Raw genomic sequence first — 22,032 nt, 5'->3', positions numbered from 1 at the left:
GGGTGCGCGGCGGCTGCAGCCCGAGCCAGCAGCCCCTGCCCCGCCGGCCGCCCAGAGCTCCCCCCCCGGTTATTTATCGCTTACAAATGAAATGATCGATACTTTTAATCTAGAGCTAAATTTATTAACTTTCTCATCGGAGAGAGACATATTGACTGGGGGCATGGGGTGGGAGAGCCGAGCAAAGATGGATGTGTGCCTCCTAACCCGTCCAGCTCCCTGCCTGCTGCCGAGCGGCCTGGGTGCTGCTGGGGACGGTCCCCGAGCACGGTGGAGGTCCTGCAGAGCTGGGGAGGGCTCTGCACATCACCATGGCCTCAGGGACAGGGCACCCAGCTGCGGGCAGGAGACCTGTGGGCACCTGCAGCCGGGTCCCTCCGCGAGGTCACGGCGGGGGCGTGGGAGGCCTGGCCAGGGTAGAGCCCTGCCCACACTGTGCAGCAGCATCTGTGCAGCCTGAAGGCAACACCCATCCCTGCCCAGCCCTGGAGAGTGCTCGGGAGCAGCTGCTGGCTGGGGAGGGGTGAAGGAGACCCCAGAGACCCTGCCCGGGCAGCAATGTCCACGTCCCCAGCTCAGGGCTGTGTCCCCTGGGGAAGGAGCATCCACAGCTCCTGGTGAGCACGGCCCTGCCTGGGCACCCCGTGGCTCTCCGGGACTGGAACTCCCACCAGAGCTGGCTGAACCACAGGACCCTGTCAGGGTGTTTGTCCAAATGGCCTCCAAGCAAGGGAAAACCTTTGCAAGCCTTGGAGCCAGGGCAGCAAAGTTCCATCAGGTAAATGGGAAAAAAAAAAAGCACAGGGAAATTCCAGTTTAAGGCCATTTGGAACAACTGTCTTCACCTGGGGGAGCAGATGCCCTCCCCACAAACACCTGAGGTACAAAGGCACTTAGGTAATTGCCTTCTCCAGGGTGCTGGGAAATGCAAGCAGGCTTCAGCAGGTAGTGAAACAGCTTTTGCTTGTAAGAGCAGGCAGAGAACCCAGTGACAGTACCAAGTTTTGTAGGAATTTAGGAAAATTGGAAAGTACACGGGATGAATGCTCAAATGCAAATTGTTTTACTGAATAATTTACTTGCAGAGCTGAAAGGGAAAGGGGCACCACCTTCAGCACAAGATTCCAGTTTTCCTGCAACAAGCTGAGATTATCCATGCACGTGTTGGTGCACGACAAGGTCAAATCCCATTGTTTCCCTCAGGAGACATTTGAAAGGGGATCTCCTGCCCCAGCCACGAATTCTCAGGCTCTCCTACCCATCCTAAGCTCCCACTAGAGCACGTACAGAGCCCCACCAGTGGCACCTGGCACCCTCCAGCTCCAGGGAGGCTTCCAGGGAGGATCATCCTCACTGCATCAGGAGCAGCAAAGAGGCTGTTACTCAGACACTGGAGAAACAACAATCTGGGTCAGGCTATGACAGGAAAGCGGCAAAAGAAAAGATTTCTCCTGGAAGTGGATCTGGAAATAGCCTGAGAGACCACATTCTGCTCCTAAGGGGTTTATGCCACACACGTGAGAGGCTCGTGAGGACTCCCCTGGTTGTCAAGGCAGCCGATTCCAGCGCAGCTCACCAGCTTCAGTGCCGTGGGAGACTTGTGACTGACACCCCTGCACATCATTCCAGTCCTCCCCCGGGGCTGGGTACACCAGATGGAAGCACACGACACCATAAGAGTTTCTTTTAATACTGCCCCTGCACGGGGCTTCACTGTAACAGAAATGAGAAGGCATCTTTGCCACGAGCTGCCCAGGGCCTAAAGACTCCAGGCAACAATAGTGCCTCTGGGAGAGAACAGCCAGAGGGTGAAGGAGTGAGTCCAAGCGGCTCTGGAGTGGCCCAAGTCCAAAGGTTTGGAGTTGCTCCAGACAAGCCCTGGCTGGTGCTGGAGGCAGAGGGCTCTGCAGCCCCTCAGCAGTGCTGGAGGCAGCAGCATCAGGAGCGGCTCCGGTCTTCATGGTTGCCTACAATCATTTTGCTGTAGAGTTTCTGTTGCTCCTCCTTGAAGGCGTCTTTCACCTTCTCCCTCTTCAGTCCTCCATCCCTGGGGAGAGAGTCGGATCAGGGGGGTGCAGAAAGGCACTGCCTTCGGATGGGGCTGCTCAGGGCAGGTCAGAGTTCCAGCAGCTGCCCCTGAACCACAGGCTGCCAGGGCACACTGCAGGCCACCTGTCCCCAAGGGCAGTCACTGTCCCACCAGGTTCTGCCAGGAGCTGCCCCCACGGCCCTGCACTGTGCTCATCACAGCAGCTCTGCCAGCAACGTGAGCTCATCTGGTGCCACTGCAGGAGACTGACCCTGCAGAGCCCCTCTGCCTGCTCAGGGCCTGGGAAAGGAATTTCCCAAGCTGAACACACCTTGCTGAGCAGAAATGAGTCAGACCCAGCACATCCCACTGCCAGCTGGAATCACAGAATGAAGCCCTGGTGCTCAACATGCACAGCAGCAACAAAGACTTTAGTCCCTGCTAAGAAGAGCATTCCCCCAAGGCCTGCTCTGCCCCATGCAAGACACAAACAGAGCTCTACAGCCCAGGAGCACATGCAAGAACCCAGGAACAGGGAACTGTCACCAGGAAGAGAAAAGCCTGCCTGGACTCACCAGAGCAGATCCACGAGGCCCCCCTGCCTGGCAATGGCTGACTTCACTCGATTGGCAAACTGCACTGCGTCCTCTTCAGGCTGTGGCAAAGTCAGACAGCTCAGCAGCAGCAAGGGGCCAAAGAGGAAGGAGATGAGATAGGCCAGGTTCACCTTACTTACCTGTCTGGTCATTGGGGGCAAGTACCAGACACTGCAGACAATGGCCCAGCTGGTCATCATCCTGAGGAGGTAGGTCACCATCCCGTATTTGCTGCTGTTCCAAAAGGCATCTCCGAACTGTGGGTCGTACTGTAGAAGCAGAGGAGTTTGTGAAAGTCAGGCAGTGGCTGCACCCTCCCTCAGGCTCCAACTTCCACCCAAGTGCAGCTACAGGCCAGCTCTCCCAGAGTGACCTCAGCTTTCCTGTGCTTTCAGACCAGGCTGGACTGGGCTGCCAAGACAGAGGGCTACTTGTGCCCTAAGAATGTTGCCTTCTCATACCTTGATGGCTACAGGGTAAACTGTGGCTCCGATTTCAAAGCTCCCCTTCTTGAACATCATCACAGATGTGTTGTTGATGCATGTTCCTGGAAGAGACAAGCACAATCTTCTCAACTTCTGTCTGCAAGTCAGTTCAGAAGTCTAAGCTACAGGCTTAAGGGCTGGGCCACAGGAACTCCCCCCCAAGCCTCAGTCCAAGGCCTGTTCTCTGAGTGCACAGGATGGGTCACTGGGACATCATGGATCTGACCCCCACGTTCTGGGGGGTCGGGCACCTCTAAAGACACAATGTCCCTTCGCCTCAGTGAAGGCTGTGTGAGAAAGGAAGGAACAGAGATGTGGTGCTGTCCCAAGGTGCACTCTCCACCAGGTGCTTGCCTGGCCTTGCTGCACACTCACCTTCTGGAAAAATAAGAATGGGCAGTTTGCTCTTGTCCTTGACGTGTTCTGTGAGCCTAAACAGAAGAGTGTCACCAATTAGCAGAGGGGACAGGAGCTCTCACTAGCAATCCACACAGCACATGGTCCTTGCCCTGCAGTCACCAGGGACTGCTGGGGTGCCAACAACAGGGGCACAGTGTGCCAGCACCCCCGAGGCCAGGCAGTGCCCTCATCCAAGGGGAGTGAGCAGCTCCTCCCTCCCCAGCCTGCAGCCCTGCCCTGCAGGCAGCGACTGTCACACCTTTTGGCCACCAGGTGACGATCTCTGACCTCAGAGCGCTCGAACCAGACGTGGGGACAAGCTTTCACCATGGCCCTCTGTATCACACCCATGAGCCCGCCGTGGACCTGACCCACCTGCACAGGGCAAGAGGACACAAGTTACAAGACCCGGGCACACATGACAGGTGAGGCAGCTCCCAGCTCCACAGACAAGTTGAGATTCATCTTCCTACCCCTGCCCTGGAAAGGCTGAGAGGAAAAGTCCCAGGCTCTGACAGGAAGGACAGACACAGCCAGCCCCAAGTGCTTTCTGCAGGGCACAATGTCCAACTGCAGAAGTGCTTTGCTCTTCCAACAACAGCAAAGCCCAGAGCTCTGCTTGCAAAGCCATGCCCACACACCCCTGGTGCTCTGAGTCCCAGGGCTTGCTCGAAAGCCGTGCACAGCAGAGTCTGACAGCCCTGCCATGTCCTGCAGGGAAAAGCAGTTCTGCATGCTCCAGGGACTCTGGCTGCCCACTCCCTGTCCCACACTCGTTGCTGCTCCCTCCCCGTGGGCAGCCAGGCCCTGCAGGTAGAGCTGGGCCCTCACCATGGCGTAGTAGCCATCGCTGGCCAGGATGATCACGTCGATGGGGGAGGTGTGATTGGCCACGCAGATGCCTCCGTTTCGGGGTCTGTTTTCTCTAAATGCAAAACAAAGGCAGGGGTGAGGAGAGGAGGGAGGAGTGAGGGCTGCCCGAGGCCCAGCCTGGAGCAGCTCCTGGGCAGGACCAGCCTGCTGGGCAGGGCCTTACCGGTCGTGGTAGGTGATGATGGCTGTGAGGGCCCGCACGCAGATCCGGTAACACATCAGGTGGACGTGTTTGCTCAGGAACTCCTTACACCTGCAGCCAGGACAGAGACAGTCACTCCCCAGTCCTACAATCTCCCCTGTAATGGTGCCACTCAGCCCAGCTGCCCCAGGCCCAGAGCCAGCCAAGCCCTTAAGTCTCTGCCACAGAAAGGGAGCATGTCCTGGGCCGTGCTATCAGCTTATGGCCACTCATGAGAACCAAACTTTGGCCTTTGTTCTTTTCTGTTATTACTCCTTTCAGAGACCAGGGCTGAGCGCTCTGCCACAGGTTTAGAGTTCACATCTAGGCCCTTTCTTTGTTTAACATCATAGGGTGTCTGCCCTGAGAGGCTGTGTCTGCAGGTGGCAGGACAGACAGGCCTTGCAGGAAAACTTCAGGATTACCAGGTCTCAAACTGCAGGGAGTGTTCCCCACCTACTCTTCCCTTGAAGACGAACTCACCTTCCATTTGGCAAATATCCCACCACTGTGGTACCAGTCACCAACAAGCTGATGCCAGTAAATGCCAGGGCTATCCTGCAGAAAGAGGGAAGCCACATGTTAGCAAAACCAGCCACGGACCCTGCTCCCCGAGGCAGCCACCTCTGCTGATGGTGCTGAGCAGGGTCCACAGGCTGGGGAGCAGCTGCAGTGGCTGCAGCAGGAACAGGCCAGCACAGCCCCCTGGGCAGGAGGGCCCAGCACTCACCGCAGGGGCAGCAGGAAGCAGTAGCGGATGAGCACCCCGAGGCCCCAGAGCACCGTCAGGCGCAGGCTGATGTACTGGAAGTTGTAGTTGGTCCTGCTGAGCAGGTTCCAGGACTCCAGCTCTTCAGCTGAGAACCTCTTGGTCACCTCATCGTCCATGATGGTCTCGATGCCTTTGCGGCAGAAATAGAAGATGTCTGAGAGCTCAAACTCGGGGGTGTCCAGGGCTTTGCCGCTGCCGCTCCGGCGGAGCTCCTTGATCTCCTCCTCCAGTGACGTTGGCTCCTTTGCAATGATACCTGCAACGTGCCACAGGCAGCTCTGAGCAAACTGTGACCTGCCTGCTCCAAGAGAGCCACGAGCCAGGCCCTTCCTCGCCCACCCTTCCTCCGGCCCAGACAGGCCCAAACCAGCCCTCCCCACTGTCTAGAAATGAAGCACTCCTGGGGTGCTTCCCTGCCCTTCCCCATGAACAGGACCTCTCTATAACTCCCTCCAATCCATCTACATGGAAAAGGCTTCCCAACAGACCTCAGCTGCTCAGAGGCACCACATCTACCCCATCTCCCCAAAGGAATTTTGAACTTCCTGTGCACCCACGCAGGGCAGGATCTCACCATTGACATAGGGCTTGTACAACGGATGGTTCTTCTCCTTGGCACCACGCTCTATTCTCAGTGTCGCCCACTGCAAGACAGACAAGACAACCACGAGATGGCACAGCAAGATTTCCTGTAGCTTCCATGACCTCTTGGCTCTGCTGCACCTGGCACGTGGTTGCCACTGCACAGCTTCTGGCTGAACTGTGCATCCTGCTTGGGTGGTCTGCACCACGGTGGAGGAACCTGCTCAGGGGACCAGAGCTATTTTTCAGCCTTGTTTCTTCCACACTCAAAGCAGAGACTGTGTTTTCAGGTTGCTGCTGAAAACCCCAGGCTGATGACGGGATGGGATCCTTTCCCCTCCAATTCAGCTGATGACTGCTGCTGCTTCTCAGCTCACCAATCCACCCTAAACAGCAGCAAGCACCCTCAGACAGCTGGCTGCCAAATCCCATGTCTGGACTACCTGTTCTCTCAGCTCCTTTTCAAGGGCACCAGCACAAACTGCAGGCTGGATTTCTGGGCAGCCTTCCTGCCTGTCCTCCGAGAAACCTCCGCAGCCCGTAACTCCTTGCATCACCCAGGCCTGGGAGGACAAGCTTCCGAAGGAGGAGCCCTTGTATACAACATGCTTATCTGTGAGGGAGGGGAACTGCTGGGAACTCCTGGCATCCTGCTCTCAGGAGGCAGCGATGTGGGAATGCTGATTGCACACGGAGTGTCTGGCTCACCTCGCAGCCGCCTCTGCCAGCAGCAGGAACTGCAGGATTGCAGAAGATTGCCTAGACACTGCCATCCCAAGAGAAGTCAGCAGAGGAGCTCTGACCCCGCAGGAGCTGAGCAGCCTATGGAGAAGGCATTCATGGCAAGCCCAGCACATCTCCATCCTGACTGCAGCAGCAGCAAACTCAGCCTCCCACCTGGGCAGGTCCCTCCCTCCCCACCAACACGGGTGTGTTGCTGCCAGACAGGCCCCGTGGCTGTGTCCCACCAACTGCCAGACCAGACTGCTGCCCCTCTGGGTTCCCAACACTGGCCTCGAGAGCTGGGAAAATCATCTGGGCAACTAATGGCCCCCAAACATGCAATTCTGAATGACCAAACTTAACGAGTGAATTCCCACCAACTCGGGGAGCAGCTGTGTGTGAGTGCTCCTCTATCCCACCACTAAGATTCTTTGATAAAGCCTGAAATACACTTCCCACTCCTTTCAGAAAAATAGGTTCAAACACCAAAATAGGTGTTGAGAGTAAATGTTCCTGAATTGAAGGGGAAAAAAAAAAGAAAACAAGGTGAAAAGTTCCATTTCAGATAAACCAAACTTCTTATTTTTCCCCCTGCTTCAGTCAGTAAATTTGAAGTCAGGTCTTCAGACATCTGTGTTAGCAAAGCCCCTCACAAAGACCAGGGTCTTCCCTCAGGCTTTTGGGGGGACTGAGAGTTTAAAGAGCTGAACACTATGAGCTCCAGGGCTGGCTTCCCAAGCCAATCAGCACACAGTTATATCCCAGCCAGAAATACTCTGAGGATGACCAGCCCTGTTCAAACAGCAGCAGCTGTACCATAAACCCTTTAGCAGCATGAACTCCACATTTAAGAGCCTAAAACCTCCCCAGCAAGCACAGGGTGCCCCTTTAGCTTTCACCTGGGCTGCCAGGGTAGGGTGCTGTAGGCTTTACCTACTACTCTTAGTAGATAAAAAATTCTGGTCAGGGCCTTGCTTCAAGGAGAGGTGTTGGCTCAGAGACAGCCCACAAAATTAGACCGCCAAAGGCAGGCAAGGGAACAGCATGACCCCAAGCTGGAAAATTCCACTTGGCCTCTCTGTGCCAAGAGGGTCGGCAAGGGCTGCTGGTCATTCTCTGAGGTGGCAGGTCCAGACACGGCTCAGCAGGCGACACTCCAGGACAGAAGCATGTTGAGAGCTCTGGGTTCTGGCCACAGACCACTCAGGGCTTGCAGGACAAAAGCCTTGCCTTACCTCCTGCTTTTGCTTCGTCCAAACACGTCCTGGAGAGGAGTAACCTGCTGGCTGCAGGCTGGTCCCTCCCCATCACCCCACATCGAGGGGTACCAGAACTCTGCCCTGTCTGGGACAGGAACCCCTCCAAGCCATCCCTCAGCACCCTCAGACCCTGCTGCATCCCTGCTGGCTGCCCAACCTCACCAGCCTGTTTCTTTACTTGAAGACTTACTAGATTAATCAGAGGGAAAAACCAGCCCACAGACAGAGGTCTGGTAAACCACATTTGGCCAAGATGAGCCGAATGGGTCATCTGGCCCCAGCATGACACCGACAGCCCAACCTTCCACCCTGGTCATCCACGATGCCCTGATGAGGCCAAAGCCTCTCTTCCTAGCACGACCATGCTTGACAAAACCCCTGCAAACACACAGAAAATTCTGAAAACACGACTTACCTGAAAAATTTTTAATAAAGTTTTCATGTAAACCTTGCGGATGCCAAAGGAGACTCCAAAAATTGCTGGCACGATGATGAAAACCAGAAGCAGAGTGAAGAGGACAGTTATGGAAATCCCCAAGAGATTAACCACCAGGCTGTCAAAGGGTAGCAGGAGGAACATGGTGAAGGGCCCAGGCAAGGCCGGGGCCCTGCAGCCAGACAGAAGGACTGCCTGCAGTGATGAACCAGTCCTCCCGTTACTGAGCAACAGTCTCACACACGCACCGAGTCCGCAGCCCGCTCACAGACCCCATTCCAAAGTTCACATCCTTTTGGGGCTCTGAGAGACAGGGAATGCAACGGGATCAGGGAGAGCACTCGGGAGAACAAGCCAAGAGTCTGCCAGGAGGCCAGGCGAGCCGGGGCAGCGCGGGCCAGGAGCTCAGAGCAGAGGGCACACGCACACCGGCCCGTCCATGGGCGCGCGGGGGGCACGGCAGCGACACAACTGCGGGTCCCCTCCCAGGCTGCTGCCGAGCGAGTCCTGCAGGGGGGCAGCTCGTGGAGAAGCTGGCAGTAGAATCCCCTCCCGGCTGCTGAGAGCATGCAGAGTCTCTTCAGAGGGACAAGGTGGAGTCCATCCCTGAGCCTGCATTGGAGGAGATGGAGGGAGTTGGCACTCGCCGGAGCCTACCGTGTGCGGAGCTATTATTGTTCTCCCCACGAGGACGCGGGTGCCGGCGCAGGTCCTCGCATGACGCCTGGAACGGGTTCAGTTCTGGAGGCCCCTGGCATCCACTCACGCTGAAGGGCTGTTACAGACACGAATGGAGCCTGTGTCGCTGGGAAGCTCTTCAAACAGCGCGTTGGCTTCTTGGCAGACGAGGCACTCACGTGCCAGCAGCAGTAGCGGAGGAAAGAGCAACCCAAGTCAGCAGCTCGCAGAGATGTCAGCGCAGAGATGGTGGCAGGAGGCCAGGGACACTGGGCTCTGGAACCTGGAAGGCAGTGCTTGAGTGAGGTCACACCACTGAGAGAAGCTCCTGAGACACAGCAAGACTCAGACCAGGACTCCAGCTACTGCCTGGCACTGTCACACACTCAGGAATCACCCCCTGCTGCCACTCGTCCTGTATTTTCATACCAGTCCTGTATTTTCATACCACGCACACCTCAGACTCAGGCAGAGCAGACTCATCCACAACCATGCCTAAGGCACGGGACGCTGCAATCAGGTCCCAAGTACAGGAAAGGAGTGACAGAAAGCCCTTCCTTGTGACAGATCTTATCGCCTCCCTCATTTCAGGGCATCCCAGAGCACTGAGGAGGCGAGGTACCCAAATTCCTGGGAAGGTATCACTTCCTCTGCACCTGTACATCTCATCCTCGGTCACACAGGGCAGCTTTACAAACAGTTCAGGACAGGAAGTTACCCCAGGGAGAGAATTACTGATGATGATTAGCCAAAGAGGAATTTGCTGGGGCACGGGGACCAGTGAAAAGGTCACACACCCTGCACTGCAGCCCTGCTGAGGGAGGATGTGCATGCACAGGACCAAGGCTTGTGACAACAGTCAAGTCTGCTCGGGGGAGACTCCCCTCCAGACACCACCTTCACCTGGCTATGGAGTGTCAGCCTGAGGATGGGATTTAACAGGTACCTGACAAGCACACAAGGCAGAGGAGAGTCTGTGAAGATCCTCTTGCTCCCCTGTACAGTGCGTTCCAGCTGCTGGTTGAACACGGCTGTACCAGTAACGCTAAGAATATGGTAAGTGCTTCAAAGACACACGCACAGACCATGTCCTGGGAGAGGCAGCTCGTCAGCCACACGTGCCCATTATGCCGGAGCCGTCACCCATCCGAACCAGGACTCACGCCGGCGAACAGGTCAGACCGGCCCCCCGAGCCGGGGACGAGGCCCTGCGAGGGCTCAGCTATCGCTCCCGTGCACGGTGTCACCGCCGGGCCGGGGCGGCCCCGCCCGTCCGGCACCGCCCCGGGGCTGGGGCAGCGCCCGCGGCCCGCACCGCCGCCCCGGGGCTGCAGCGGGACCCGCACAGCGGCGGCAGGGCCCGTCCGGAGGGCCGCGCTCGGCTCCGCTCCTCGGCGGCCCCGGCAGCGCTGGGCCTCGGCCCTCCCGGCCGCCTCCGGCCCCGGGGTGCGCGCGGCCGCGCCGGGGAGGCCGCGCTCCCGGGGATAACGGTGCGCAGCCGGGCAGGGCCCCGTCCGGCCTTCCTGGGCCCGGGCGGGGCGGGGCGCGGGGGCCGCCCCGGGCCGTGGGTCGGTCGGTCGGTCGGTCGGTCCCTCCCTCACCGCTCCCTCACTCACCTGCCGCCGCCGCCGGGCCCCGCTCCGCCCCGCCACGTGCCGTGCGCGCCCCCGCACCGCGCGGCCTGCGTGACGTCAGCGCGCCGCCCGCGGGGCCGCGCCCGCAGGGCCGGCCCGATCCCCACGCCGCCGACAGGGGGCGCCCGCCCGCCCGGCCCCGCCCCGCGAGGTGGGAGGGGAGGAGGATGAAGAGGAGGAGGAGGATGAAGAGCAGGAGAATAAAGAGCAGCAGGAGGATGAAGAGCAGGAGAATAAAGAGCAGCAGGAGGATGAAGAGCAGGAGAATAAAGAGCAGCAGCAGGATGAAGAGCAGAATAAAGAGCAGCAGGAGGATGAAGAGGAGGAGAATGAAGAGCAGGAGGCAGAGGCAGGAGTCGCGAAGCGCCGTCACTTTATTAAACTCCCCGTTACAGCACCAACGACCGGAGGTGCCCCCGCCACTCTCGGCCCGGTGGCCCCGCACTAAGCCCTTCTCGGGACGGTGGAGCACGAGGAGCCCGTCCCCTCCCCAGCAGCCCCTTCCACACAAGGCACTTGGGCAGCACCGGCCCCGTGGCTCCCTGAGTGGCTCAGGCCTGGCCGCGGGCTCTGGCTCACAGCCTGTTCCTTGTCACTTGCAAGAACCTACAGGAGTCACTCCAAGCAGCAGCTTCCAGCCTCTGCGCCAGGAGCCAGTAGGAAAAAAGCTTCTGCAGAGACCGGCAGCTGCTCATAGAGCCGTGGAGGGGCTAACAGAACTGTGAGCAGCATCTTCTGCAGCTGACCCTTCCCCCAAGACTCTTGTACCATGTCTGGGATGTGGAGAGGACCTACATGTCTTCACACACTGCCCTCCTACCAGTAAGGAGCCTGGGTCTCTGAACGCTGCCAGGTCTGCAGGTGAGAAAGGACCAGGGCGGCAGCCCCAGAGGTGCCAAGATGCTCCCAGGCCCCACTGGCACTCTTCATGGCACGGGAGGATCCGCCCACATGGCGGATCTTGTAGTTCTTCCCATGGTTGTTGTCCCAGTGGGTCTTCTGTCCACACTGGAAGGAGATGCAGAACTCTGTGGCCCTGCGGCCGCTGGCTGGCTTGGGCAGGGTGAGCTCAAAGGAGAAGATGTCTGTGTCGGCCGAGCCGTACGTGCTGTGCATGTACTGGCAGGGGACGTCCCGGAAGCTCTTCCAGCCGTCGAAGGTGATGCGGACTGCCACCTTCTTCTCATAGGCAATGTTTCTGACCTTCACTGTCCCTGACAGAGCACGGTCCTGGATCACACAGCTCTCCAGGCAGACGAGGTTCCTGTGCAGGCTGCTGCGGAAAGCCGTGTAGTCCACTGAGGGCTGTGGGAAGTCCAGCACGTACCTGCACGCTTCTGGGCGCGAGTCCCACAGCCTGGGGCGGAAGGAGGCAAGGTCTGACAGGGCATGCTGCAAGTCACAAAGGTCCTCCTCAATCCTTGAGAAGAAGCGGACGGCCGTCAGCGAGAGCCCCTTCATATCAGCAAACACGACTCGCTTCTTCTTCTGCCCCTTGGAGCTCTTGGTGTTGTCTCGCCGCTCGGGCTCAGGTTCTGCGCTCAGCTTCTGGTTGAGACAGGATCGGAGGGGTTTGCGGCCTCGGTTGCCCCGCAGCTCCTCGTAGGAGTTCAGCAGCTTGCGGATGGGGGGCGAGTGGCTCAGGCAGAGCCGCACGGCCAGGTCCACGGGCATGGCTGGGGGGGCGACAGCCCGCCTGCCGCACACCTGGAAAAGCCTAGAGGCGAAGAAGGGGTCAGGCCCCGGTCGCCAGCCCCGGTGAGCCCCCCGGCCCCGCCCGCCCCGGCCCCGCTCACTCGCCGCAGCTCATCGCGTCCCGCGCGCTCCGCTCCGCTCCCGCCGCGGCGACTCCGCCTCAATGGGGCCGTGGGAGCGCCCGCGCCCGGGACACCCCGCCTCGGCCAATCAGCGCCGAGGCCACGCCCCGCCACGCCCCCGGCCACGCCCCCCGGAGCGGGCAAGGAACGGGGAGACCCCCGGGGGCAACGGCACCGGGAACGGGCCCGGCGGGGGGAACGGCACGGGAAGGGCTCCTGGTGCCACAGAAACGCGAGTGCTCTTGGAAGAACCACCAGCACCGGGAGGAAGCTCCGGGAGGAAGAGGAGCACGTTCCTCTCGCGTTGTCTTCAATGGGGGAGGCTCAGAAGGGCTTTGTACATCCCTTTTCAGGTGCCTGTCCAAAGACAGCTATTTCCAGGCTGTCTAAGAACAGAGAAAAGGCCCAGACCCTGGGCTCATCCTCAGAAGCTTCTTACCCTAGCTGCGTGCACTGAGAAAGAAATTTGCTCACACCCGACCACTGTGGTGTCCCTGACATTTATATTCAAAATCACCTTCACTGTTCAGCTCACATGTGACTCCTTGACACTAAAGACTGTCACCTAAATCAGATCACCCCTGCCCTGTACTCCCTGCTAATCTCCCCAGAGCTGTCTAGCCATTTATGTTAAGCAGCCCTGATTGTTCCTGCTGACAGCACAGATTTTCATCAGCTCATGACACAACCGACCGACCTATCAGTATTTCTACACTGCTTTTCATCACCACCGTGTCTGAATGTCTGCAGTACAAGGCAAGACACCACTCATGGCACGACCAAAGTGAGGCTGAACCCAGTGCTCAGCTGGCAAAAACCTGCTGTTCAGCCCCCGCCTGTCAGCAGAACATCTGAAAGTGCCTTCCTAGCAATGAAACCATTTGCCTCACCTTTTTCTGGACCCTGGGAGAGCAGATCCGGCTCAGGCAGGGAAATCACAGCTCACCATCAGTGCCCTCCCTGCGACCTCTTTCACCATCCACCTACTCTGCATTCAGAGCTAATCACTCAGCAAACCAAAGCCATCTCACCCGGGGGGAGCAGGGAACAGGGAACATATTTGAGCCCAAGTTTTACAGCAGGCCCTGTGAAAGCTGCTCCCACTCTGCCCAGTCTCTCCCAGTGGCACAGATTAAGGTGCATGCACTGCTGCATCTTCTCTGCCTAAAACTACAAGCTAAAAACCAGCACTTTCTCAACAAAGCTGTGGACACACCTCCTTCCCCCAGCACAGACAGAACAGAGGTGCAGTGTTAGCAGTTCCAGAGGTGTCCCAGTATTTAGTCATGGAAGGACACAAAAGCAGGTAGCAGCATTTTCAGGTGGGCCACAACTGACTCTCACTTGGAGCCTGAGTGATCTCAGCCCACCAGCCACATCCACTCTCCTGCCCAGCTGTGTGCCAGCTGCCAGGCTCCAGAGAGGAGCTGCACCAAAGGCACTCTGGATACCACCAGGTCAGCTGAGGTTCAGCTGCTAGAAGAGGACAGTGCCACTCATGCTTGCAGTGCAGCAGCCACGTGAGAAGCAGCGTGGTGGCAAGCACGGGCTGTCTGGACTAGTGTTCAGTCAAACTGAATAGGGCCAAGGAGAAAGCTGCCAGACGTGCCACCCAGACAGTGCTCAGGCAGATCCCTGGAGCACGCTCCCGCAGCAGCAGATTAACGAGGACTTTGGCTGGGAGCTCCAGTCACCTCTGTGAAGCTGTCTGGCTGTAAATACGGGCAGGGCACAATCCACAGCCCTTCCTGGGGGGCTGTGCAGGGGAATGTGCTACTGATTCCTAAGGATTAAACCCAGCCTCCTCTTAACGTCTATACTTGAATCTTCTTTATCTAAATGGATTAATTAGGAAGACTATAAACCACACATGCAAAGCCACTCACACTACAAGATGCCCTATGTCACCCCCTGCCTGGCAGAAGAAGGTGCTCCCCTCACACAGACCATGCAGGGAGGACCCTGCCCTGCCCAACACGAGCCCCTGCCAGGTGCTGAGGTACCACAGGACACCCTGGGCTTCCCCTGGAGGGGACCCGGCCTGGGTGGCCCCACAGGAAGCTCCAGGGAGCCCCGGGCTGTGTGTGTGTGGGGAGGGGTCATGGCAGCTGCTCCCCCCGCCCCGCACTCACCTCTGCCCCTCAGATGAGCTGCACGGCGCCCGAGGCCACCAGCGGGGCCACGGTCCTGTAGCGGATCAGGTGCTGGGAGCCCTCCTCCAGGTCGATGGCGTATTCCCTGTGGGCACAGGTGGCACCTGAGCTGCAGCCCAGCCCACCCACCGTGACACCGACCCGGGGACGAGCCCACCCACCTCTGCTCATCCGTCTCTGGCTCCACCAGGATGTTCTCCTGCCGCTCCAGCACCCTCAGGAACACAAAGGAGTCCAGGTTGGGCTTCGGAACTGCACACAAGGGATTCAGAGCACAAGCTCAGCCCCTGCTGATGTTCCTCTGTGGGACACCAAGGGGTCCGAGGGACAGCAAAGGGAACCCCTGACACCTCTGAGCACACGTGTGCCCTGCCCCAGGGCAAGGCAGGACTGCAGGGCAGGGCACAGCAGAGGGAACCCCTGACACCTCTGAGCACACGTGTGCCCTGCCCCAGGGCAAGGCAGGACTGCAGGGCAGGGCACAGCAGGACCCTCTGGCAGCAGCACAGAGCTGTGTTACAGCACTGTCAGCACATCATCTTTGCTTCTCCTGAGCAGCAGCTGGAGGACAAGCCCTCACATTCTGGGCTCCCACACTTTGTCCTGGCTCTACAATTTTCAGCTCGACCTGGATGGACTCACCTGATTTTAGGAGAGACATTTTCTGCAGGTTGGGTGGCATGTGTTTTAGGGCCACGTTTTTCAGGTAAGTCTCTGTGTTCGCCATGTACCTGAAACAAACCATTGGAGCACTGACTGGTTTAATGAACACAAATCTGCAGGGAGACTGCTGTTGCTGCCAGCAAGCAACAGCTCCTGGTCCCACAGGCACAGCCACAGACAGGCCCCTTGGCTTACCCTGGTAACTAACTGACTCAGGGTTATTTTGTTTCGGCTCTCTTTTCTTGCCTCTAAGGAAAACCTCCTGGTAAAACACACTGATCCTTACTTCAGACCTGTCTAAGGCTCTCAGTCTCAAGAACTGTTCAGCATAACACACAGGGGAGTTCTGTAATCTACAAAAAGGGAGGAAGATGCATTGAAAACCTACTCACTCTTTAGCAAAAGCAAACTCCTCTGGTGACAGGATGGAGGGCTCCCCTTCAGCTCGAGACTTCTCCTTCTCCAGGATGTGGGGGAAAAACTTCTCTATCTGAAATTGGAATAAAATCCAAAAGAACGATACAGACCTCTCCCAAGAGTTCAGTGCCCAAATCCCCACTCTCCATTGGCTTCCCCTACAAGCACCTGCATGAGCAGCCACAGGCCAGCCCAAATCCCTGCTCCTGAACAAACTGTGACACCAGTACGGCTGTACAACCACATGTGCAATGGCAGGGCTCAGGCAGAATGGGCCAGCAGTCACCTGTGCCACTCTGGGCTTAGGTGAAGGAAACAACACTCACAGGGTTGTGACCAACACTACTGTGATGTCCCTTCACCACCACAGGGGGGTGTGCCCACAGAATCCATTCCTTTGGGCTGCACTTCAGAGAACAGGGAGAGAACTCGCTTATAACTGTCTTGCTGAAGGAAGAGGCCTTGCATGGGTAAGAATCCCTCCTTTTGAGCAGTGCCCCTTTCTCCCCTCTGGCTGCAGAGCCAGTGTTACCTTCACCAGCCGACACCTCAAGTAGCTGCTGAGCACGAAGCGGATCCTCTCGATCTCCATGCGGTGCACGCTCACCTTCAGGTCTCCTCTCTTTGCCCGCTTCAGGTTTGCTTCCTGCACGGAAAAGCCAAGAGACATCGAGTGGCTGAAATGTCAAAAAGCAAGAAACACAGAGCAAAACATGTTTTGTACACAGAACCCATGGAATCAGACGGTGGCTGCCCTTGGTGACCCAAAGCACAGTGTTCTTGTACCCCTCAGCCCCTCCCCAGGGCAAGCTCAGAGAGGGTGCTCAGAGAGCCTTTGTCCCAGAGACAGGGGAGCAAACAACTCCCAGAAACGCTTAGGCCAGTCCAGCCAACCCAGGGCCCCTGTGCCTCCCCCCAGCCCTGCAGAACCCACCATGTGGTCCAGCTGCTCCACGACACACTCGACGATCTCGGGTCTGCTCTCCAGCAGCTCCGGAGCGAACTTCTCGTTGAGCCAGGCCTAAAAGAAGGTAGGCTACCAGCGTGAGCGAGGAGCGCCCCTGCCACACGCCGCGCCCCGGGGAGGGCACAAACGCGCCCGCGGCGAGCCCGGGGGCCCGCACACGGCCCGGTCCCGCAGCGCCACCCGCTCCCCAGCGCACGGCACCTGCTCCAGGCTGTGGATCAGCTGTGCCGGGGTGAGCACCAGCTCCTCGCTGCTGCTGCCGCCGTCCGAGTCCGCGCCCGCCTCGTCCCCGCCGGGCGCCGCCATCGCCGCCGCCATCGCCGCCCTCACGGCGACCCCGCCCACCGCCGGCTGCGCACGCGCGGCAGCCTCTTCAGCCAATCAGGAGGCAGATGCAGCGCGCGGCTCTCGGCCCGGGCTGACACCTCCCCCTTCCCCAGCCCCCCCGGCCCCCGGTGCCCGTGTCTCCCCGTTCCGGGTGCGAACCGTTCCGGGGGGCAGCGGTCCCCGCCCAGGAATCGCCGCCCCCGGAGCCGCGGGAGCTCCCCGGGAACAGCCCCGGCCCCGATCCCGGCCCTGCGCTCACCCCCCGGCACCGCCACACAGACCCGCACTCGGTTTAAGAAAAGGTTTACTGATCAGTACTTCTGCCAATATTGCAACAGCTGTGAAAGGCAAACACTGTTACACAGTTTAGAAAAAACAAGTTTTTATACAATGAAAATATTAAACAAATCTCAAACAAAACCCCACAGTGGCTGAGGAATGAGCCTGGAGTTCCAGATCCAGTATTAGCACCTGCAGCACCACCAAATCAGCCCCTGGGCCCCTGCTCAGTTGTCTCTTCTGAACTCCTGAGTTCCTTCTACAACTGGACACTGACACCCGGCACCTAAACCCAGGCTTTCATCAGGGAAAAGGATGGAAGAGAAAGGATTAAGCCAGCTGGGACTGTGGGCCCTCCATGGTGCTGAGCAATGTCCATGCACGAGGCTGCCAAGGAATGCACAGCTCTGCTCCTGCAGCACCAGGACTGAGAGACCACCTCACACGACACCTAACAGCTTGTCAAAGCCATGTTTTCCTATAATTTATAGATAATAAACCCATAAAGAAACAGTTGTACACTTCACATATTAATCAGAGTAGGGTGGGAATTGTTATGTTTATTGGCTCAGCATCCACTTTACTGTGCTCTCTGCTCACAGCCCAATAGACCCCTCCTGGGGAGCACAAGGACCACCAGGGTTCAGGTCTGGCCACTCCTCCCCTTCCAGGGATAACCAACACATCCACACAAGGAGCACTTTGCCCTCTGGTTTCCTACAAGAGGCATTGCCTTGGGTCACTCCTGGCCAGGAAGAGGCACTGTTTATGTCCTCACTCCAGCACCGACCTGGAGGGGAATTCCCCACCCTGAGCTGGAGCTGTGCAGAGCCCGACTGAAGGACAGGGGGCTTTGAGAACCAGGGGGGAGCAGCACTGCACTTATGGGACTAAAGGTAACCCTCTGCTGGGCTGAGGGCTCCGTTTCTTTCAGGGGAGAAAGCAGCTTTACCACTTCTGCTTTTTCTTCAGAAGGAAAAAAAAAATAAATCCCAAAGCCAAAACAAAACTAAAAAGTGATTTCATTGCTTCAAAATCTCCTGTAAAGTGGATGCTGACCAGCTAGGTCACCCCCTGGGGAGCAGTTTGAGGAAGTTAGTCCTTGTAGTAGATGGCACTGTGGATCTGGCAGCAGAGAAAGGAATGATGCTCTAAAGTAGGAGGTAGGGGAACCTTGGTACAGCGAGTCCACCGGTGAGCTGTCGTCTGCAAAAGAAGTTTCACAGGATTAGAAACTCCTCCGAAGTCAAACCCTTCCACAGCTGCAGTTTGCTGTCTCGGGAGGAGAGGCAGCAGGAGGAGCCTGAGCAGAACTCAGCACTCTGGATTTCATTTGTCCAACAGGAAATAAAGACTTTTATCCTGTTTCTTTTTGCATAACAGGCATAAATATTTCCTCCCTCTTTCCTGCACACACTGCCAACAACCCAGACTTTACACCCCCATCCCAGGACCTGCAGAGCACCTAAGACAGGGCAGCCAGTTCCAGTTTGAGCTTTCCAAGGCCAGGGATAGTAATTCTGATGTTCTATATCTCCTCTGAGCACAGAGAAGAGGCTGGGATTGATCTGGGATCAAGGTACCTGAGACTCCACAGTTTTATCTTCCGCTGGTCAAACCTCTGTCTTCATAAATGGTAATTTCAATCTGCACAGAAAAGCTGTTAGGGAAACACACCATAAAGAGATTATGAAAGCATAACCAAAAAAGGGCAGGAAAACATCAGGATGATGGGACTTTTGACCTCTGCTTCATTCCTGCTGTTTTAAGGGAGGTCTCAGAGCTCCAAAGCAAAGGGAACAGCTCATGTGAGATGCCCTGTCAGGTTGGGTTCCACCACATTTTCAGTGCCTTTCCATCTGCCAAATCTTACATGTACCAAAACCTGAGCAGAGACCAGGACACAACAGAGAGCACCACAACTATCCCAGGGTCTGCTGTGTCACAGATCAGGCCTGAACAGAGATGCCACACTGAGACAAACAGGGAGCACGAGCCAGGAGACAGTCTCAGAAGCCACAAAAGGATACAACTCTGAGTCCTCTTTCAATGGGGTCTGTCAGCAGGAGGCCCTGAGGAGCGTAGATCTTCTCGTTCTGTTCCTGGATGAACTTGGCAATTTTCTTTAGAACCTGCCAACAGAACAGCACAGGACTCACAGCTCCTTCCTCAGGCTTCCTTAGTTACGAGTCAGAGCCCCAGCACTGTCACAGGTATGGAGAACCAGCACACACCTGGTGTGACAGCAAATCCCTGCAGGACCCAGGGGACTCAGGGACACCCCTAGGAGATCCAGGGGCACCCCCAAGGGACCCAAACTGAGGTACCTCCAGAAGGAATCTGTCCCACAGCACTGCAGGTCACAGGAAATCCCCACCCCACCCAGGCCCACGTCTCTGCCCGCAGGGGAGGCAATCACACACCTTCTCATAGTGTGTCTCCATGCACAGGAAGATGGTGTAGGCAGTCAGGCAGGCCAGACACCCCTCCAGGTAAGACTGGCCCCCAAGTTTTTCAGCTTCTGCATAGAGGTTGTTCAGCGTCCGGACCGTCTCCTCAAACTGCTGCCTGTCAATCTGCACGAGAAGCAAGAGGGGCTGTCACAGCCTCCCACACCCTCAGACATCCCCCTCCTCTCCTGGAAGAGCTGCACTGTGCTCAGAGCCCCAGCCTGAAGGACACCCAGCCTCAGGGTGCAGCTCCTGTGCTCGGGCCGGGCCTGGATTGTAGCACAACGTGCACACAGAGCCCCTCAGAGCAGCACACAACACCCCTCAGCCACCGAGAGAGAACCTGAGCCCACAGCCAGCAGAGACAAGCAGGTGGGCAGTGCCTGGACACTCCTGCTGCCCACGGAGCTGGCCAAACACCCCCCCAAAAAACACAACACCCCCAACAACCACAACAAAGGAACGAGGGCGAGGAAAAAGTGGAGCGACAGAAAGAGAAGGGGGCAGGAAGGGGGTGTTTGTTTTGCTGTCAGCTGAGGATCTCACACCTGGCAGCATCGAGCGAAGAGAGAGCACTTGAGGCAGCACTTGAGCGGCCTCGGAGCGCGCTCGGCAGGACGGGCAGGATTCCACGGGAGGGGACGGTGCCAACTCCCGGGGGCACAGAGCCGGTTCTGTTCGCGCAGACACCGCGCGCACACTCTGCTCCCCTGCTGCCAACCCGCCGCCTTCCCGGGACCGAGACACGGGACCGGGACCGGCACACGGGGGCGGGAACCCCCCCGCCCCTGCCCCCCCACGGCCTCCGCTGCGGGTTCGTGCAGGATCCGCTGCCCAGCGCGCGGGGGTCCCGCGGGACCGGTCCCTGGCCGGCCGGGGCGTCCGCCCGTCCGGCCCGGCCCGTCCGGGCCCGCTGGCCGAGCCCCGGCGCGCCCCGCCTCACCCTGTTCTCCAGCTCGGCCGGGAACTTGCTCTGGAACTGGCAGCGCGTGCCGCCGCTGTAGTCGCGCTGGATGAACACCTTGCCCGACACGGGCGCCTGCTGCGGCCTCATCGCCCCGGCCCGGCCCCGCCGCCGCCGCCCCGCGCGCTTTGCGGCTGTCGCGAAAGCGCCGGCGCCGCGCCGGGCAGGCCAAGGGCGGAAGTGCTGCCCGCACCGCGCCGGGGCGCGGCACTGCGCAGGCGCAGCTCCGCCAGGCGGCTGAGCGGCCGCGCCTGCGCGTGCGTGAAGGGAGCCCGCGCTCCATTGGCTGCGCCATCACAGGCGGGGGGCGGGGCTCCTCGTGACTCCGCCCCCCGCCGTGCACGTGGGACCGGCCCCGGGAACGGCCCCGGGAACGGACGGGAACGGCCCCTCCCATCCCGGGAACGGCCGGGAACGGCCCCGGGAACGGCCCCGGGAACGGCCCCGGGAGCGGACGGGAACGGCCCCGGGAACGGCCCCGGGAGCGGACGGGAACGGCCCCTCCCATCCCGGGAACGGCCGGGAACGGCCCCGGGAACGGACGGGAACGGCCCCTCCCATCCCGGGAACGGCCCCGGGAACGGCAGGGAACGGCCCCGGGAACGGCAGGGAACGGACGGGAACGGCCCCTCCCATCCCGGGAACGGCCGGGAACGGCCCCGGGAACGGACGGGAACGGCCCCTCCCATCCCGGGAACGGCCCCGGGAACGGCCCCGGGAACGGCCCCGGGAACGGACGGGAACGGCCCCTCCCATCCCGGGAACGCCCCGGTGTCCCTGTGCCCCTCGCTGTCCCTGTACCTCTGGCCACCATCCCAGCCCCGGCCGGCTGAGCGGTGCCCGCTGTGGTGCCAGCCGGTGGCTCGTTTATTTCAGCAGTTGATAAGACCCGTCCCCGGGTGAACAAACAGCTCGGGGAGAAGGTGTTTGTTTCTTCAGTCCCGCTGTTTGCTCCCGCAGCTGGCCCTCCCCAGCCAGCTGGAGCTCCCGCCGGGAGATGATAAACGAGGGGAGCATCCCAAGGGGGAATGAACTGCAGCACAGACGGGATGTTTTGGGTCACGCTCCCTCTCTGCTGGGTCGGTGTCCGGGATGTTTTGGGTCACGCTCCCTCTGCTGGGTCGGTGTCCGGCAGGGCTGCAGGGCCAGACGTGCTTCCCATGACCCCGGTGCCAGGGGAGGCTCCCGGGGCAGGATGTGCTGCCAGGCCATGGTGCAGGGAAGGGAAGGGAAGGGGGCTCTGAGGTCACTGGCTGCAGCACTGGGGGGGCCCAGGCTGCTTGGACACTGCCCTGGCACATCTGTCCCCCTCTCCATGGACACAGACTCCTGGCCCTGTGGCCCTTTG

At 58.9% G+C, this 22,032-nt stretch overlaps 4 protein-coding genes across 5 annotated transcripts; all 4 read right to left on the bottom strand.

Annotated features, from left to right (window-relative positions):
• Positions 1 to 1,668: 1,668 nt before the first annotated feature.
• GPAT4 (glycerol-3-phosphate acyltransferase 4) lies at positions 1,669 to 10,681 on the bottom strand. 2 transcript variants are annotated; one of them, XM_032712505.1, is made up of 13 exons: positions 10,630 to 10,681; positions 8,315 to 9,296; positions 5,910 to 5,979; positions 5,294 to 5,591; positions 5,047 to 5,121; positions 4,546 to 4,635; positions 4,341 to 4,434; positions 3,769 to 3,884; positions 3,486 to 3,541; positions 3,087 to 3,172; positions 2,766 to 2,894; positions 2,605 to 2,684; positions 1,669 to 2,047 (listed from the first exon to the last, which is right to left on the bottom strand). In XM_032712505.1, the coding sequence occupies exons 2-13, from the start codon at positions 8,477 to 8,479 to the stop codon at positions 1,939 to 1,941; spliced, it is 1,368 nt and encodes a 455-aa protein (XP_032568396.1). In that variant the 5' UTR covers positions 8,480 to 9,296; positions 10,630 to 10,681; the 3' UTR covers positions 1,669 to 1,938. The 2 variants fall into 2 exon arrangements, with proteins under 2 accessions (XP_032568396.1, XP_032568395.1); XM_032712504.1 differs by lacking the exon at positions 10,630 to 10,681 and adding an exon at positions 9,960 to 10,199.
• A 322-nt stretch (positions 10,682 to 11,003) lies between these two features.
• Positions 11,004 to 12,342, bottom strand: LOC116799393 (protein phosphatase 1 regulatory subunit 3C-B-like). The gene has a single exon (XM_032712506.1). It carries the CDS (start codon positions 12,319 to 12,321, stop codon positions 11,464 to 11,466), a length of 858 nt encoding a protein of 285 aa, XP_032568397.1. The 5' UTR covers positions 12,322 to 12,342; the 3' UTR covers positions 11,004 to 11,463.
• On the bottom strand, positions 11,004 to 16,997 carry GINS4 (GINS complex subunit 4). The gene is made up of 8 exons (XM_032712509.1): positions 16,866 to 16,997; positions 16,632 to 16,718; positions 16,230 to 16,343; positions 15,673 to 15,770; positions 15,260 to 15,348; positions 14,779 to 14,869; positions 14,597 to 14,702; positions 11,004 to 12,364 (listed from the first exon to the last, which is right to left on the bottom strand). The coding sequence occupies exons 1-7, from the start codon at positions 16,980 to 16,982 to the stop codon at positions 14,606 to 14,608; spliced, it is 693 nt and encodes a 230-aa protein (XP_032568400.1). The 5' UTR covers positions 16,983 to 16,997; the 3' UTR covers positions 11,004 to 12,364; positions 14,597 to 14,605.
• A 281-nt stretch (positions 16,998 to 17,278) lies between these two features.
• GOLGA7 (golgin A7) lies at positions 17,279 to 20,835 on the bottom strand. Its single transcript, XM_032712510.1, has 5 exons — positions 20,664 to 20,835; positions 19,694 to 19,846; positions 19,301 to 19,402; positions 18,854 to 18,917; positions 17,279 to 18,476 (listed from the first exon to the last, which is right to left on the bottom strand). Exons 1-4 carry the CDS (start codon positions 20,772 to 20,774, stop codon positions 18,870 to 18,872), a joined length of 414 nt encoding a protein of 137 aa, XP_032568401.1. The 5' UTR covers positions 20,775 to 20,835; the 3' UTR covers positions 17,279 to 18,476; positions 18,854 to 18,869.
• Positions 20,836 to 22,032: the final 1,197 nt, after the last annotated feature.

The sequence above is a fragment of the Chiroxiphia lanceolata genome, chromosome 28 (genome assembly GCF_009829145.1).
Source record: "Chiroxiphia lanceolata isolate bChiLan1 chromosome 28, bChiLan1.pri, whole genome shotgun sequence".
In the NCBI taxonomy this organism is placed as follows: domain Eukaryota; kingdom Metazoa; phylum Chordata; class Aves; order Passeriformes; family Pipridae; genus Chiroxiphia; species Chiroxiphia lanceolata.
The sequence above is the reverse complement of the archived record's forward strand: the minus strand, read 5'-3'. Positions and strand labels throughout refer to the sequence as shown.

Coding starts and splice junctions, on each gene's coding strand:
- GPAT4 (XM_032712505.1), bottom strand. CDS start 8,479: ATGTTCCTCCTGCTACCCTTTGACAGCCTGGTGGTTAATCTCTTGGGG. Junction 5,592..5,909: donor GTACAAGCCCTATGTCAATG/GTGAGATCCTGC, acceptor GGCACGTTGCAG/GTATCATTGCAAAGGAGCCA. Junction 2,895..3,086: donor TTTACCCTGTAGCCATCAAG/GTATGAGAAGGC, acceptor CTGCTTCTACAG/TACGACCCACAGTTCGGAGA.
- GINS4 (XM_032712509.1), bottom strand. CDS start 16,982: ATGGCGGCGGCGATGGCGGCGCCCGGCGGGGACGAGGCGGGCGCGGAC. Junction 16,719..16,865: donor TGATCCACAGCCTGGAGCAG/GTGCCGTGCGCT, acceptor ACCTTCTTTTAG/GCCTGGCTCAACGAGAAGTT. Junction 15,771..16,229: donor TGAGGTGTCGGCTGGTGAAG/GTAACACTGGCT, acceptor TTCCAATTTCAG/ATAGAGAAGTTTTTCCCCCA.
- GOLGA7 (XM_032712510.1), bottom strand. CDS start 20,774: ATGAGGCCGCAGCAGGCGCCCGTGTCGGGCAAGGTGTTCATCCAGCGC. Junction 19,847..20,663: donor CGGCCGAGCTGGAGAACAGG/GTGAGGCGGGGC, acceptor CTTCTCGTGCAG/ATTGACAGGCAGCAGTTTGA. Junction 18,918..19,300: donor TTGAAAGAGGACTCAGAGTT/GTATCCTTTTGT, acceptor TTTTCTGTGCAG/ATTGAAATTACCATTTATGA.
- LOC116799393 (XM_032712506.1), bottom strand. CDS start 12,321: ATGCCCGTGGACCTGGCCGTGCGGCTCTGCCTGAGCCACTCGCCCCCC.